The sequence below is a fragment of the Halichoerus grypus genome, chromosome 13 (assembly GCF_964656455.1).
Source record: "Halichoerus grypus chromosome 13, mHalGry1.hap1.1, whole genome shotgun sequence".
Classification (NCBI taxonomy): Eukaryota; Metazoa; Chordata; class Mammalia; order Carnivora; family Phocidae; genus Halichoerus; species Halichoerus grypus.
The window spans coordinates 8798871-8816715 of NC_135724.1; the positions used below are offsets into that span (position 1 = coordinate 8798871).

At 34.3% G+C, this 17845-nt stretch overlaps 1 protein-coding gene and 1 long non-coding RNA gene across 5 annotated transcripts in view; one reads left to right on the plus strand and one right to left on the minus strand.

Moving 5' to 3' along the window:
- The window catches only part of LOC144379829 (uncharacterized), a 487118-nt gene extending 479188 nt beyond the window's left edge, over window positions 1–7930 (plus strand). The window contains exon 4 of the long non-coding RNA XR_013443267.1: window positions 7230–7930. This is a non-coding gene — a long non-coding RNA (uncharacterized LOC144379829). The remainder of the gene's footprint in view (window positions 1–7229) is intronic.
- The window catches only part of CCDC102B (coiled-coil domain containing 102B), a 191855-nt gene that overhangs the window by 83728 nt on the left and 90282 nt on the right, over window positions 1–17845 (minus strand). For all 4 annotated transcript variants that reach the window (XM_078060182.1, XM_078060181.1, XM_036107921.2 and 1 more), the window contains exons 5-6: window positions 11742–12354; window positions 10254–10474 (exon numbers count right to left, since the gene is read on the minus strand). In XM_078060182.1, coding sequence (XP_077916308.1) covers window positions 10254–10474; window positions 11742–12338 — 818 coding nt within the window. In that variant the 5' untranslated portion in view covers window positions 12339–12354. The remainder of the gene's footprint in view (window positions 1–10253; window positions 10475–11741; window positions 12355–17845) is intronic.

Genomic DNA, 17845 nt, shown 5'->3' on the forward strand with positions numbered 1-17845 from the left:
TGCTCCCAGTGGGAGTGTGAGAGACAGGACCATAACCAGTCTTTCCTGCAGAGCCCAGTCTAGATCAATCAGCCTTTAGTTGCCTCAGAGAGGCCAGCTGAATAAAGTCTGATTGTTGTATACCACTGAGATTTTGTGGTTGTTTGTTACAACCTTTTTGTAATTATAATTAACCAATACACACACTTGGGTCTATTTTAGTGATAATGTCACTAGAAGGAACTTAGAAACATATTCACACATCTAGAAGATGCACCCAGAATCAAAATTGAATACTATTTACATATTTATGAGAAATATGAATATTCCAGGTAGCGATACTATGAAAATAATTTAAAGTAGAATTAGGTCATAAATATATTAGTTTAATCCAATCAATGGATAAACAGCTTATTAAAAAGTTATATAATTATATTGGCATGAACCAAGCCATAGAGTTGAAGAGAACATGTGAGAATTAAGTTTAACCTCAGAAGACTCAGGTTGCAAAAACACCAGCACCATTTATGACTATAATTTTGAATGCCTTATTAACAGTAAGTATATTAAAACTAACAAACAAAAGGGCTTGATATAAAAGTCTATGTTCTATGAACACTGTCTATGAATGTCCACAGCTCCAGATTAACAACCTCAGCCCCAAATCCTGATAGATAAGCAGACCCAGCCAGCTAATGACACCCAAGTTACTTACCAAGAAATTATTTTTATCCTGAGTGACTATGTTTGGGATTTCAAGAAGAATGGGATTAAGTATATAAATAATGAACAAATTGCCAAATACTAATATTTGGTGTCACACTTAAACAGAACATGTAAAAATCTTGTACATTAAGATATGTTATATATTTGGCATTTGGATAATTTTAAGGTTTTTGGATGATTAGGCACGTTTGAATATTTAAAAGAAATTGCGTATTGACTTAGACTTGTAAATTTAAGTTGCAAAATATAAGAAAATTTCACTAAGTTTACACTTCATTGGAATGTTTAAGAGTCACCATATTTATAATTTTAATTTACTAGAGTTGCATGAAAAGAACATGGGAATCTTTTTTTGTCAGGGATTGAAAATTTTAAAAAGGAAAAGGAATATAGTAAATTAATAAAGTGATTTTATTAAAGGATATTAATTAACTACATTTGTGTAATAAGCACAATGAAAATTTACTTGAAAATTTGAGAAAAGTCTACATTTTAAAATTTACAAATTCAAGATCATACATGTTCAGAAATCACTATCAGTTTTTAACATTACACTTTAATAAATCAAATGATAATGTTAGCAAAAAAACTCACATTAACATAAAAATGATTTACTATTACTGTAGAATAAATGTTGATTCTCAAAAATGTCATCAAAAAGTACTGAGGTAAATACTCTTTCAAGAATTTTATAAGAGGTTCAAGAAGAACACTTCAAACTATATATTAATTAAACTTTTAATCTTAGTTATAGAGAAACATAGATGTATTCTAAAGATATAATTATATCTAGATTACACCTAGACTTAGAATAAGTAGTCAAAGCCAGTTCATGAAATAAAAATAATAGAATTTTGCCCAAGTGTATTAAAATAAAATAGATTCCTATTCCTTATTAAGGGCAAATTAGTAATATTTAAAAGAATATTATTTATCTCTTCAAGTATGCATCTTAAATGCAATAACTAATATTTATTAGTTTACTGAAATAAAATTATGTATTTTTATTACAAAAATGGCACAAGTTAGTCAGAGAAGTGAAAGGACAGGCAATTCATAAACACGTATTTGGTGGTAATGTGATGCTTGTATATTTTTATTTTTAGTATGGCTTCATGAAAAAAAAATTTGTGACTCTATGCAAGCAAGCACTGAGGACATTGCACACTTAAATTTATGCAGCAGAGGGCACTCCTAAATTCTTAATTTCTGGCCTAATCAATTTGCTGTATATTTTAGAGGAATTTTCAAAATTGATTAATTATACAGTTAAATTTATAATTGAAATTTAAATTATCATCGTATCATTTGAACTACAATAAGGCGACGGAAAAAAACTAATTTTACTCTAAAGAATAGTGCATATTTTATGCACTTCTTTTAAAAAATAATAAAGTTCAGCAAAAAAGTAGTATTTTTAATATGATGATGTAAACTTTTATAGATCTTATTGCTAAAATATATAACATTTGCAGAACTAAAAGATAAGGTGTGAACCAAAATGATTTTTATGGAAAGATATTATTATATTTCTATGCAATCTTTTGATACTTTGTTAACTGTCATGATCCCATAATAATTGAACATAAAATTTGGAAATATATATAGACAGGAAAATTAACCAAAATATTTTTCAGGGATGAAAATTTCTGAAACATTAATATTTGGGGATAAAATTAATCATTTTTTAACTGTTTCACTGTAAAATATCTAATAAGTATTTTCTTTAAGGTCTATTAATATCAAATGCTTTTGCCAGACAAAAACAAATTAACTTGTAATAACATCTAGATATCAATTTTTCTATTAGTTCAAACTCTAGAGTTAGTATCAAACTATAAATAAAAAATGTTTATGTCTTTAATCAGCAACAGATTTGTCATTTTGTGATTCTACTCGCAAGTAGTTACAATCATATCTTTGAGCATTTTCACCATCTTTCAGCAAATAGCCAAAGCCATATATATTTAATTTAATTAGAAAAGAGGTGAATTTAAAGAATATTATAAAGATCAGAGATGTTCAGAAGGATCAGAGACCAAGGCTCAGGGCAATCCAGGCAGGGACAAAGGACTACTCTCATGCCACAGAGCTGATCCTATGAAGACCCCACTGCCTATACACTTTCTTGGTATCAATTATGTGCCTGAGAAGTAAATATTTCAAATTAGCTAATTTAAGTAGTAAAGGATATTAATAGCTCAAAGAATCTTTTTGAGGAGATTCTGGGAAGATCCAGAGAAGCAAATGGGAAACCCGAACAGCCGGAAGTACCAAAGATGAGGCCATAGCAATCTTCCCATCAGCATTTCATTGCAGCCACCATTTAGGTACAGACATCACAGCATGACCTCAGTACCACCAACTCCAGACATGGCGATAGTTTCACTCAATACCAGAGACCACTGCTGCCTCCGGTATCAAGATGTAGCTACTACCACAGCCTTTCTCCTCACCAGGATGGATTCTGGGTGCTCTCTTCTTCTCGGGGCATTAGGTTCTGCTAAAAAGTCCAGGCGGCTACATCGGAAGAGTTGTTTCTATGTCAAGTGTCTGCACATTAGCTACAAGAGAAACTCAAGTTGAGACTTACTAGCAATTTTGTAGTCTATGCAGAGAAGCAGACTCCATCTCCTTAGGCAGGGGATTGCCCAAACGCAAAAGATACTACAGAGTGAAAAAACACTTGCAAAAGTACACAAAAAGTGATTTGAAATGGATTAAATATAAGACTGAAACTGTAAAACTTCTAGAAGAAAACTTTTTTTTGGATTTGGCACCAAAAGCACAGGCAACAAAAGCAAAAATAAATAAGTGGAAGTACGTAAAACCAAAAAGCTTCTGCACAGGAAAAGAAACAATCAACAAAATGAAAAGGCAACCTATGGAATGGAGAAAATATTTGGAAACCATATATCTGATAAGGGGTTAATATCCAAAATATAGAAGGAACCCATACAGCTCAATAGCAAAAACAAAACAAAACAAAAACAAAAAAGCCCCCAAACAAACAGAAAGAATGAGAAAGAGTAAACAGTTTTCCAAGAAGACATACACATGGCCAAGTATATGAATAGGTGCTTCACATCAGTAATCATCAGGGAAAAGCAAACCAAAACCTCAGTGAGCTATCACCTCACCATTTTAGAATGGCAATTGTCAGGGGCGCCTGAGTGGCTCAGTCATGAAGTGTCTGCCTTCGGCTCAGGTCATGGTCCCAGGGTCCTGGGATTGAGCCCTTCATCGGGCTCCCTGCTCAGTGGGAAGCCTGCTTCTCCCTCTCCCACTCCCCCTGCTTGTGTTCCCTCTCTCGCTGTGTCTCTCTCTGTCAAATAAATAAATAAAATCTTTAGAATGGCTATTATCAAAAAGACAAGCAATAACAAGTGTTGGTAAGAATGTAGTTAAAATGCCACTGTAAAGGAGAATGTAAATTGGTGCAGCCACTATGGAAAAAGATATGCATGTTCCTCAAAAAATTAAAAAAAAATTAAAAATAGAACTGTCATATGATCTAGCAATCCCACTTCTAGGTATATAGCCCAAGGAAAAGGAAATCAGTATCTCGAAGAGACTTTCATGTTCATTGCAGCATTATTCATAAAAGCCAAGATACAGAAGTAATCTAATTCTCCATCTATAAATGAATAGATACAGAAAATATGAGATGTGTGTGTTGTGTGTTTGTGTGTGTGTGTACATATGTAGGACATTACGCCAAGTGAAATAAGCCAGACACAGAATGACAAATATTGTATCATTTCATTTATATGCACAATCTTAAAAAGTTGAACTCATAGTAACAGAGAATAGAATGGTGAGCGCCAGGGGCTGGGAAGTGGGGAGACATCAGTCAAAGGGTCCAAACTTTCAGTTATAGAGTAAGCTCTGGGAATCTAATGTACAGCATGATGACTATAGCTAACTATACCGTATACTTGAAATTTGCTAAGGGGGTAGATCGTAAGTGGTCTCACCACACACACAAATTATTAATGGTGTTAAGTGAAGGAGTGTTAATTAGCTTGATTGTGGTACTCACTTCACAGTGTATACCAAAACATCACGTGTGTTTGTCAGGATGAGCATGGGTGACGTATGGAACTGCTGAACCACTGTATCATACAAGAGCAACTAATGCAATACTGTATGTTAACTAACTGGAATTAAAATAAAAACTTAAAAAAAAACACCCAAAACCCATCACATTGTACAACGTAAAAATACACAAATTTTATTTCTCAGTTATACTTCAAAAAGCTAGAAAAATATAAAGGAATACAAACCATAAACTACTTTTCTAAAAAGACAAAGGTTCACCACATATCCCATTAGTGATAGTGAATAAATAAGTAGGCCTGACTGTCTCATCTTTAATAATATTACTTTAAATAATATTAACTAGACTTGCACGCCAATTTGTTCATTGTGTTCATTGAAGAATATATATATATTCCCATCAAGATTTTAAGTCTCCTTTTATCGAGAAAAAACACGCCATTTAATGAAGCAAAGCAAAATAATTGAAGCATGCTACTTCTCTTCTATAGAAAATAAACTAAGAAATAAAATTGAGGGGGGGGATTAAAGCTCTGCTTAAATGATGTGGAACAAACACTTTCTAAGGGATACAGGTGCCATCTGCAGTTTAATTTGAGAACTGGTTCTAAATGGTAAAATATTCATTAATTCATCTTTACTTAAGATCTCATATTGCCCAGGTTCCTCCCCCTAAATGTCTAGGTATGCCTCGCTCTGTCAGAGGATCAGATTCCCCTCCTCACCTCACCTTTTCTACCTAGGAAGTCTTTATCTAAGAGATCAAAAATATATAAATTCTCAATACACGAGGAACTTCTAGATACTGGAAAATTATTTTTCATAAAACTGATCAGCACTGAGAATACAAATAATATAATAAAGTTTACTGTTTTGATAAGGAGGTTCTCACCAGTGACAATGGTGGAAAGGATCCCCTGAGTTCTCCTGGCTGAATCCTGTGCTCTAGTCAAGAGAATTTTCCCACTAGCTGGGAACAGAAAAAATTACATTCACATGTTCTCAACTCTGGCCCATCCACATGCTGAGATTCCAGGAGGAAGTTTTAAAAAGTTAGACAGATTTATTGCAACAGTATATATCCTTGGGAAACATTCTCTGGTGACAGAAAAAAGGCTTTGTGATTGCCTCGTCTGGACTGCATGCTGATGCTGATTCATGGACACATAACACCCATGGGACTGTTTATTAAAGAGAAGAGTGAGGAGACAAAGTGGAATCAGAGGTCTCCTTTCCCCCTTATTTTCTGGCCTGACTATGGTTTATATGTTGAAGTCCCAGTGAATTGGAGAATTTACTTACTATAGGGATTGTTAATTTATTCCCAGGGAGTCAAATTTAATGTGTGTGTGAGTGTCTGAGTGGGAGTGTAGAGATACACATGTGTATCATTAAAACTGGCACCTCGGGGAGTTTACATGTAGGAAGGAACAGCTTCATATGGTTCTACTACATTATGTCAGGGAAGTTAACACTGTGAGTGGGTGTGAGAGAAGTCTATAACTACTAAAAAGTTAAATCCTTCAAGAAATAAAACACAGAGGTTAGAACTTGACTGCGACTTACAGTTCCAAATGAATTTTTTTTTTAAAGATTTTGTTTATTTGATAAAGAGAGAGACACAGCGAGAGAGGAAACACAAGCAGGCAGAGGGAGAGGGAGAAGCAGGCTTCCCGCTGAGCAGGGAGCCCTATGTGGGGCTCAATCCCAGGACCCTGGGATCATGACCTGAGCCGAAGGCAGACGCTTAACGACTGAGCCACCCAGGCATCCCTGAAATTAATTTTTAATATGGGTACAGGCCTAAAAATTAATTCAATTTTTTCTCCTTCCACTGATGTCGATTACCTATATTTGGAATTTATATTTGATGGTAGAATAACATATATTTATTATATACACAGGAATATTATTACAATCTATTGTATTATGATTGGATTATCACAATCAATTCATATGGTGAGGTATAGACAAAGCATCTGAAAAAGGGAATTAGTGGTGGGAATAAATTTCAGAGGGACTAATGAGAAATTTCTGGCTAACAGATAAAGAATGGCATATAAAGGGCTTACACTACCTGCGAAAGGTTTGTGGGCATGTTATCATTATTCCAATCCATTTAAACCAGGAAAATTGAAACCATTATATAATTATATTCATACTTATTTTTTCCCATTTTTTTCTGCCCAATTAAGAGTCTTATAAGTAAAGAGATGGAAAAATAATGATTTTCAGATTTGGGTACCATATTTTAAAGTGTATCAAATATTCCACAATGCTAATAACTGTCTAAGGTGAAGAATTAACAAAAAAATCATACTGAGTAATTCACACTAGTAGTCACTTTCCCGGACATTATTCATGTTTGATCCTCACAAGAATTCAGTGAAGAAGGCAGAAGTGATGCTATATGACTTTGAGTCAAGGTCATTAAAACGCCATATATTTCTCTTTGTACCCTTAAGATGTTTGCTTTCAACCAAGCCACTACGCTGTGAGGAGTCAAAGTGGCCACAAGGATAGGACACCTGCAGGTATTCGGACTAGGACTCCAAGGGAGAACCAAGCAACTGCCAGATATGCGAGTAAGTGAGGTGGCTTCAGATGATTGTGGCCTCCAGCCTTCAAGTCATCCCCAGCCTTGAGCCATCCCAGCTGAAGTCACATGTAGTGAGAGATGAGTTGTCCAAAGAAAGCCATGCTCAAGCTTCATGAACAGAATGAATGGTGATTGTTGTTTCAACACTAACCACTGTGTGGGAAGTTTTGTTATAAAACAATCGATAACTGGAATATAGGTACCACTATCCATATTTTTACAAAGGAGACAACAGCAGTCTCGGCTAACCCAGTATCATGTAGCTGAATATGTATGTCAGAACCAAGGAGAATATCCAGGTCATTTAATCTCAAGTCTAGTGCTCTTTGCTCTATACCACAAATGATCAATGAATAAAGCATGTTTTTCTGCAATCAATAACTCACAAATTGTGAATTGTTCCTTATAAATATTGACATATTTTTTCATTTTTATTGACTTGCTGAAGTCTACTAACGCTGTAAAAATTAGAAAATCCACTGGCTATTCTAGCCATATACATTAGTGATTATAATTAAGGTGAATCTGCCAGAGATGATGAGAACAAGGCTATAATAAAAGAATGATAGAAACTAAAAACTAACAATCTATAAATTACTCTTCAAAATTTAAAAATTGACTTGTTTTGTCATTGTTTCTGGAGATTTCCTCTGATCCTTTCTTATCTTTGTCCCTTTTCGTCTCTCCTTAACACTCAAGAGTCCGCTTTAATATTTCTTGCAGGGCTGGTTTAGTGGTCATGAGCTTCTTTAGTTTTTGTCTGGGAAACTCTTTATCTTTCCTTACATTCTGGTGATAGCTTTTCTGGATAGAGTATCTTGGCTGCAGATTCTTCCCATTCAGCACTTTGAATATATCATGCCACTCCCTTCTGGCTTGCCAAGTTTGTTGAGAAGTCTCCAGCTAGCCTTATGGGTTTTCCCTTGTAAGTTAAGGACTTCTTTTGTCTTGCTGCTTTTAATATTTTTTCATCATTATATTTTGCAAATGTAATTACAATATGTCTTGGTGTTGGCCTGCTTTTGTTGATTTTCATGGGAGCTCTCTGTGCCTCCTGGATCTGGATGACTGTTTCCTTCCCCAGATTAGGGAAGTTTTCCACTATTATTTCTTGAAATAAATTTTCTGTTCCATTTTCTTTCTCTTCTTCTTTTGGGACTCCAATAATATGAGTATTACCACATTTGATAGAGTCACTGATTCCCTAAGTCTATTCTCATGTTGTATAATTCTTCTTTCTCTCTCTTGTTCAGCCTCATTATTTTCCATTATTTTGTCTTCTAGGTCACTAATTCATTCCTCTGCTTTTTCCAGCCTGTTGTTCATGGCATCATGCCTGTTTCCAATCTCATTTATTGCATTCTTCATCTCTGATTCTTTTTTAATTCTTTTATCTCTGTTGTAAGGGTCCAAACGGCAATAAATACATATCTATCAATAATAGCTTTCAATGTAAATGGAATAAACGCTCCAATCAAAAGACACAGGGTGTCAGAATAGATTAAAAAAACAAAACCCATCTATATGCTGCCTATAAGAGACTCATTTTAGACGTAAAGACACCTGCAGATTGAAAGTGACGGGATAGAGAAATATTTATCATGCAAATGGATGTCAAAAGAAAGTCAGAGTAGCAATACTTATATTGGGCAAACTAGAATTTTTTTATTCTTTTTTTTTTTTTTTTTTTTTAAAGATTTTATTTATTTATTTGATAGACAGAGAATGAGAGACAGAGAGCATGAGAGGGAGGAGGGTCAGAGGGAGAAGCAGACTCCCTGCCGAGCAGGGAGCCCGATGCGGGACTCGATCCTGGGACTCCAGGATCATGACCTGAGCCGAAGGCAGTCGCTTAACCAACTGAGCCACCCAGGCGCCCGAGAATTTTTTTATTCTTGTATTGTTTTTGTCCTGCATTGGTATCAGGGTAGTAATGGCCTCATGGAATGATTTTGAATATATTTCCTCTATTCCTAGGGGAATTATTTGTAAGATTTGTGAGATTTTGATAAAATTGTCATTAATTTTTTTTTTTTTTTAAATTTTTGGTAGAATTCACCAATGAAACCATGTGGTCTTTGGCTTTTCTGTGTTGGGAGATTTTTGATTCCTAATTCAACTTTCATTCTTGTTATTGGTCTAAGAAGATTTCCTACTTCATGGATTCAAGATTCATGATTCAATATTGGTAACTTGTGCATTTTTAGGAATTATCTGGGTTTTTTTTCTAAGTTTGCTTATGGTAACATTTTATCACATTCTATATTTCTGTGGTTATCTGTTGTATTATTTTCTTCTCCATTTCTTTTTGGTTTTTGAATCTTCTCTCTTTTTTCTTAGTTAAAGCATTGCCAATTTTGTTTATTTTTTTTTTAAAATTGGTCACTACTTTTCAATGTTATGTTACTATTTATTCTGGTCTCTATTTTATTTAATTCTGATTTTTCTTTGTTATTTTCTTCCTCTACTAAATTTCAGCTAAGTTCCTTCCTTTTTCTAGTTCCTTGTGGTGTAACATTGTTTATTTGAACTTTTTTTCTTAAAGCAGCATTTATAGCATAAATTTCATTCTAACATCTGCTTTTGCTGCATCCCACAGATTTTAGAATATTGTGTTTTCTTTTTCTTATGTATTGAGACATATTTTGATTTGCTGTTGGATTTCCTATTTGGCCCACTGCCTTTGCAGTAGTGTGTGATTTAATATTTACATATTAAATATTTGATATTTTAAAAAATTCAAAAAATGAATATAAATCAAACTCATTTTTTAAATATTAGTACTTAATGACTAATCATGGGTCAATTATCAAATGGCCTGTTTGTTAGACTTAACTTAAATAAGTTTGAAAATCAGACTTGGTTAAAGGAGACAATGATTAACACTTACTCTCTTTCTTTCCATAAAATTTTTTGGAACTCATCCAGATGAACTTGCAAAGCTGAAATTTCAGGCACTTCACTCTCCAAAGGCAGGGTCATTGCCTGCAGTCTTAATGCAGATTTCAGTGTACAGCTGTCAGAACCACTATTCTTGAATGAATCAGGAGAGTTAAGATTGAGTTTCATCTCCTCATTTAATCTTAACTGGTCAATAATCAAAACTTCTTCCTGAAAAGAAAAAAAAAAATAAAACAACTATTGTTAATTTTTTAAGTCCAGTGCAGAAAAATCATGAAGAAAACATATTTTTGGAAGGAAATAAATGTTATGATTCAGCATCAAATTCCTATTTTCATTTCTTTATCAGTCTGTAAGAGGTATATGACTGAACTTTAACTTGCATTCCTCAAGATTTTTTTTTCTTCTATGTCCTACATTATAGTGAAATACATTTCAGTCTTTGAAAATTTTTAATTGACAATGGAATCTAGGTTATATAGACCATAAATCCCATACATCATAGAAAGACTTAAAATTTTAGATGGAATTATAGAGGAGCAAGATATGCTTTATACTTTTAGAGGTGGAATTAAGTAGAAAGGAGTAACAATAATAACTGATATTATTTAAAGAGATAAAATGAACTCCTAAAGTTTCTGAAAGTATGTTCCATGGGTTGTTAACAGTATTTACCAGGTTAAAAAAAATGGATAAATAATATTATGAACTGCTATATAAAATAAAGTTTTAAAAAAGTTTATTTTATGCAGAATTCTCAAAAACTTCAAGATTCCAATAATACCAAGAAATTTCAAGAGTGGATAATGTGAAGCATTCCATAAAGGTATTTGCTGATGGTACCCATTTTACAGGAATTAATTGTGAGGCCAAAGTCCCAAATCTTGGGTAATGTTTAAACTACTGTAAGAATAATTTATTATTATTGTCATAATTAGGGTAAATGGAGAGAAATCTCTCTAAATAATTTATTTTCACATAAAAAAATGCTGAGTTACTTTTTCTTAAAACTATTACTAAGATCAATAATATGGGCTACTGAATTGTGTCTTACCCTGCCCCCAGTACGTTAGAATGACACTGTATTTGGTGTAGGGTCTTTAAAGAGGTCATCAAGTTAAAATGAGGTCATGATGGTGGGCCTAGAGATGGTTTCTCTACAAGGAAATTTGGAGATAAACACAGAGAAAAGATGATGTGAAGACAGGGTGAAGATGACCATTTCTAGGCCAAGGAGAGGTCTCCAGAGAAACCAAACCTGCCAATACCTTGATCTCACACTTCTAGCCTCTAGAACTATGAGAAAATAAATTTCTGTTGCTGAAGCCACCCACTCTGTGGTACCTAGTTATGGCAGCCCAAGCAAACAAATGTAGTCACCACTGGGTTTGTCATTTTCCCTTTCCTCCCCAATACTGTATACGGCATTCAAATATGATCAGAATCTCTGGATTCTTCTGCTGAGTTCTTCTCTTACCTTACTATCTGTGTTGTCCTTTGTAGGGAATTCTCTTCTCACCAGACATTCTCTGATAGACTTACATGTTTGTGAACCAATTTGAAACTGGTCTCCTGGTGCAGAGGGCACTTCTATGAAACTAGGATGCTTCAGGTCCTGGGTGGTTTCTAACACCTTTTGATGTGGCAAACTTTGTTTCTTTTTCAATGCACTCAATTCTTTCATTGTCATCTCTAATTTTATTCTCAGCTGTCTTCCCTCCTCCCTGGCGCTGTTCCTTTCGGCCCGAACTTTGCCCCACTTTTCTCTCCAACTGGCAGTGCAGTCTGACCACCACCGCATGGTCTTCTCCATCTGGGCAGCTCTGGCCTTGACTTCCTCAAGTTCCCGCAGGCGAAGCTCTTCACAAATATTCCACTCATTGGTGTTGCATGAGGGCACACAGACGTTGTGAGCAGCATGGGATTGCCACCCCTGAAGTGGCGAACAGGAATGACAAGTGTCCCTGGGGGAGGAAGCAGGTGCTACCATGTCACAAGGTGGTTTTATTGATGACTGCGGCATCTGGAAGATTTGTGTTTCCTCAATTAACTGATGGATGGGATCTAAATTCATATTTATCTTTTCAGGTCTAAGAAAAGACAGAGAACATAATTAACATTTGAGTTTCCCTTTCAATTTTAACAGCAAGACCTACATTTGAAAAACAAGGTTGATGAAAACAATGTATCTTTAAATATTGCATATTTTCCTTTCCACTGTAACTAAAAGTATGGAAGAACTTATGCATTTGTAATTATCCTCAAAAAAACAGAAATTGATATTACATTTTGCCAAATGAATACAAATAAAAATATAAAGATGCAATTGGGGATAGCATATGACATATAACAAATCCAATTCTTTTCAGGTAATATTTACTATAATATATATTGTCCATTAACTACTCAGTGATCCTCTTTTCCCTGCTAACTCAAGCACAACCTGTTTAAGTGGAAGGCGGAATCTACTGATCTCTGGGAGCATAAGCCCCTATTCTAATCCCAGGGGCTAAATCCTAATTGGTCTAACTCTTCCACGATGGCCTCCACTTCACTGACTATTCACTAGTCTCAAGTCAGCACAGTAACTGGTTCTGGCTGAGATTTCAGGGGAAATCTGCTGGGAAAGTTTCCCAACTGAAAAACATGAAAAAAATCACAAGATGAGAACCTCTTTTCTTCTGCTTTCTTCCTGCCTAAACCAAGACATGATTCTGGAAGAAGACAAGTGTAACAGCCACCGTAAAATATTTAAAATGGTGGAACAGAAAGAGGAAAAGAGCCTGACTTAATGATTGAGTTGCGGCATGAAATCTAGAATGCATACCTCTGGTTTTCTTGCCATGTGAGAATGATTACCTAACTTTATTTAAGGTGTGGTTGTTGAGTTTTCTGTCACTTGCAGTCAAAATGACATCAGACTGATACATGAATTATTTTCATCCCATGGTTAATATTATGATAAATTTAAGAAAATATATTATGAATAAGACATGGTGTTTATCTTAAAGATTTTGTAGTTCAGTGGATGAGACAAGCACATAAAAATTAAAAATACATATTCACACTGTAAAATACATTTATTTATTCCGTCAATCTTCTTTAGTACATATTATGTGTCAAGTCAGTGCTAAGTTGCTAAGGTATGTAGGAGGTACGGTAAGGAGCACTGCTCAAGAAGTGATGAGCTGTCTCCTAGAAACGAAGAGGCTTCCCGGCATAGATAACTCTGAGGAGTCTTAGCAATTTCAAAGCTTTGTAAAGGAATTACAAGCCACTTTCCATATAAATAACAAAGACTAATTGGTAAAAGCAGACCTACTTATCAGTATGTATACCCATTACTTTATTCAACATAGCTATATCGATGACATCAAGTAGACCCTTTTCTTTAAAATAAACACTTAAAACATGCAGGTTAATCTGCAAATTAATAAAGTTCTGTGGTTTTATAAGATTACCCATTTTTACTATCAAATAAGATTTACTGGTATAAATAGCACTTAATGTACATGACATTAATTCCTCTCATTTTTTATTTGCTTTTATACAGTTACAAATCATAAACGGTCTCCTTACGAACCATCCATTTAATTAACTGAAGGGGTTTCATTATACTAACAACTTAAAAAATGAGGGTTTTTCTCTTTTTAAGATTTATTTATTTATTTATTTTAGAGAGAAGGAGAACACAAATGGGGGGAGGGGCAGAAGAAGAGGGAGAGAGAGAATTCTCAAGCAGACTGCCCTCTGGGCACAGAGCCTGGTATGGGGCTTGATCCCAGGACCCTGAGATCATGACCTGAGTCAAAATCAAAGAGTCGGCTGCTTAACCGACTGAGCCACCCAGGCGCCCCCAGAATAAATCTTTATATGCTAACTTACAAAATAAGTCTTCACTGAAAAAAAAAAAAAAAAAAATCAAATGTACATCACTTTCGAGTTGTAAGAAAAAACACATTTTAACAAGTGTTCTGTAGAGGTGCCAAACCAATTCACTCCTTATTATAACACTTATAATAATGTAGATTCATGGTTGTAATTATTTTTGTTAGCATTGGTACATGTCCAAGCGCATTTGAATTAGTGCTGATTTGGAGCAATTGTTCCCTACATTTACTGCAATTCAGAGGGCAATGATAATATAGCTGGCCAAATTTCTAGGACCATTAGTAAACCGAGACAAATATTAAAAAGAAAATAAGGAACTCTTAGAAGCACACCATGTATTTTATGTATATGTTCACATATAATTATACCTATATATGTGTGTGTATATATATATATGTATATATTCATTATTCACTATTTAGTGATATTTCTGATATTTCCTTTGACTGGAATTCCAAAATAAAAACAGAAAACTTATTTTATCATATTAAATTTAAATTTATCCTTGCCATTTTTCAAAATAAATCAGTATCATAAAATTATAATGTCTTTAAAAATGTTTCATTAACTTTTATTTCACTATTGTTTTGAAGACTCTATAATTGGATTCTGGTATGTGGAGACCTTGCCTACCAATTAACTATGGATTTTTTCACATCTGACTAAACAAAATTGAGTTGGGTTTAATCATTCAGTCCTTGAACTTGAATAGTTTTTCCTGTTCTAAAGTGTTTCTCAAGCAAGTGTAAATGGGTTCCTCATGTTTTATTTCAATGACTGTGAAAGTATTTGTCAGTGGTTATAGCACAAAGCTTTTGATCCATGAGAAAATATTTTAATGCTATTGACTCTTTGGTTTCTTACTCTGAATTTTGCATTGTCCTTACCACAAAAAGGAGAGAGGGGGCACAAGGAAACTCTTGAAGGTGGTGGATATATTTATTACTTTGATTGTGGTGATGGGCTCACAGGTGCATGTCTACGCTCTAACTCATCAAATTATATACATTAAATATGTGCAATATTTTGTATCTACTACACTTCAATAAAGCATTAAAATGTTCATAAAATCAGGCTACCCTGATGACTGCAAGTATTTTTAATGTCGTACATAACCAAATAAATGAAATATGATGGGTCTACTCTATAAATACTACTACTAAACATTATTTTTCATGAAAGAGAAGTTTAATGTGTAAGACATTGAGTTCCAGATTATATTGATTCAAGCTCTGATTCTGTCACTTCCCACATAGATGGATCTTGGACAAATTACATAAATTGCCTTTGACTCATTATCCTTATCTGTAAGGGAAGACAGAAATATCATTGTACTTCAGTTAGTTCTTGTGACCATTAAATGGAAAAATGCCGCAGACTGGCTGGCCCAGGCTGTCTCTTAGGCAAGGTGACAGTTTTCTTCAGTGTTATACAAGTCATTAATATATCACTTTGGACTACTGTATCATTTTTCTTCAGTTTCTTTTCTCTCTTTTAAAAGAGAGATGGTATACTTAAAAAAAACAAGGATAGCAACAGATAAATGAGATTTACCAAAAAGCTCTTCATTTCATGTAATAAAGGTATAATCAATTTCTATATCATATTCATATTATTCAGTGAAATAGCCAGTGCTACTATTATCTCCATATTATCTCCAGTGAAATAGTCAGTGCTACTATTATCTCCATCCTAGAAGAAACCAAGGCTTAGGGATCTAACATAACCAGCCCAAGTCATACACTTAGAAGGGGCCGACCCAGTTTGGGAATTAAGGAAATCTGAATCCAGAGCCACTGCCTCCCCGTATCAAAAGCCTGCAACTTCAAAATACCTATATTCACAATAGTAAAATCATCTTTTAGGTTATTTCAGAAATATATTTGGCAGATTTCCATTTTGGCTATGTTTATGCTCCAATATCTCCCACTAAATCACACCACAATTAGTCAAGTGATCCTGATATTGTGCTTTGAGTGAATTTCATCTCATCATAGCCTAAACGAACTGCAAGTTTGGGGCTCGTAAATCCCCACAGCCTCCTCTCTGTCATCCTGCTTCCATGCCCCTTGCTTCGGTCACCCTGATGTGTCCATTCCCTGCACAAACCTCCCCTCAACTTTCTCCTTTGAGTGATCAGATTGCTAAGCAAGAGACTTTCCCCTCTCTCCTCATGCTCACCTCCCCTTGGTTTCTCATCCTTCAGGTTATCAGTTAGTGGGACCTATGCTTGACTCTTTCCATCCCTTACAGGCCTGACATCTGAACAGAAAGTTTACATTGGGCTTCTTCCGTGATACTGAATAAAACAGACATGGACTCTGCCATCTGGGGACCTTGTTAATAACCAAAAGCAATAAATCAAACTAAGACTCACAAAGTTTAACTCTCTTTGAAAGAAATAAACAGTGTATTGTGATTCAACACATACCTATATACTTAAAGAAGTCTCTCTGAAGTGACAGATGTCTTATGTATTATCTGAAGAATGAGGTGGACCAGAAATAAAAGCATTTTTGGCAGAAGTTATACTACCAGGGCAGGATCAAATAGGGTCCAAAGGGATTTTTGTTTTTATTGTTTATACTTATTGCTTTCCATTAACCTATAGGAAATGAATTCTAAATGAAACCCTTCTTGGATTTTTTTTCCCTAAGAAGCAAAGGACCGCTAATGCACACACAATAATGTTAATAAAAGCCATAAGCAAAGGGTAAATAGATTAATACAGATTCAAAACATAGTGCTAAGGAACAGTTGTTACTTTAGATATGATGCCATACACTCTGATCAAACGTGAAAAAGAAAAATCAGTTTTTAATATTCAGAAAAGTAAAACACCGTACTGTATTTTAAAGTGTGGCCCATTATACATGCCCATGTGATTAGCATAATAAAAATGTGTATACTGTATGGGTCTAAAGCAGAAAAAAAATATATTCTTAGGAAAGTTTTGCAAGAGAACACTAAATAGGAAATATAAGACTCCAGTTGTAACAGGAAGGTAAGTGAACAATTACAGCGAACGGCGAGATCACACCACTGCAGGAAAGCTCAGGTTCTGCCCATGAGTAAGTATTATATTTAAAAAAAAATCCATACACTGTGGCAAATTACACAGGCAGTTATAGTCTATATTTGCCCTGAATGTGAGATTTTGGAACCATATTGAGCCAGAAAATACTTGCACAAAAAGGCAAGTAAATAATATAAAATAAATTTGTATGTTATTTAAAGTTTGGATACTGTTTTTGTTTTTCAAAAGCCTTGTAGTAAAAGCATAAATGACATTTTAAAACACATATATTTATGTTTCCTATCAGTCATTATCGAATTATAAATTGCATTATCTAATCAATTAGAAATTAACTTTATTTTAAAGAATTAGCATGGAATTCATATAATAAGCCCCACCCTTTTCTTAGCTGACTCTTCCCTGCTTCCTAAGTCTTTAACCTCTTACTCTTCCCCAGTGTTGTTGAAGCCATGTGTGATGCTTCTTTAGTCTAGGTTTTCAGTAAAAAATTATTTGAGAAAAATAATATATTTCTTAGATAATGCTCAATGGTAAAAAATTAACTCCATTTCTTTAAAAAAATCTATTTCAGAATAATTCCTCCACATATCTTGATGTCATTACTACCATTCCCAGACAATAACAATGTCTTCTATGCTTTAAGAAGAAAACAA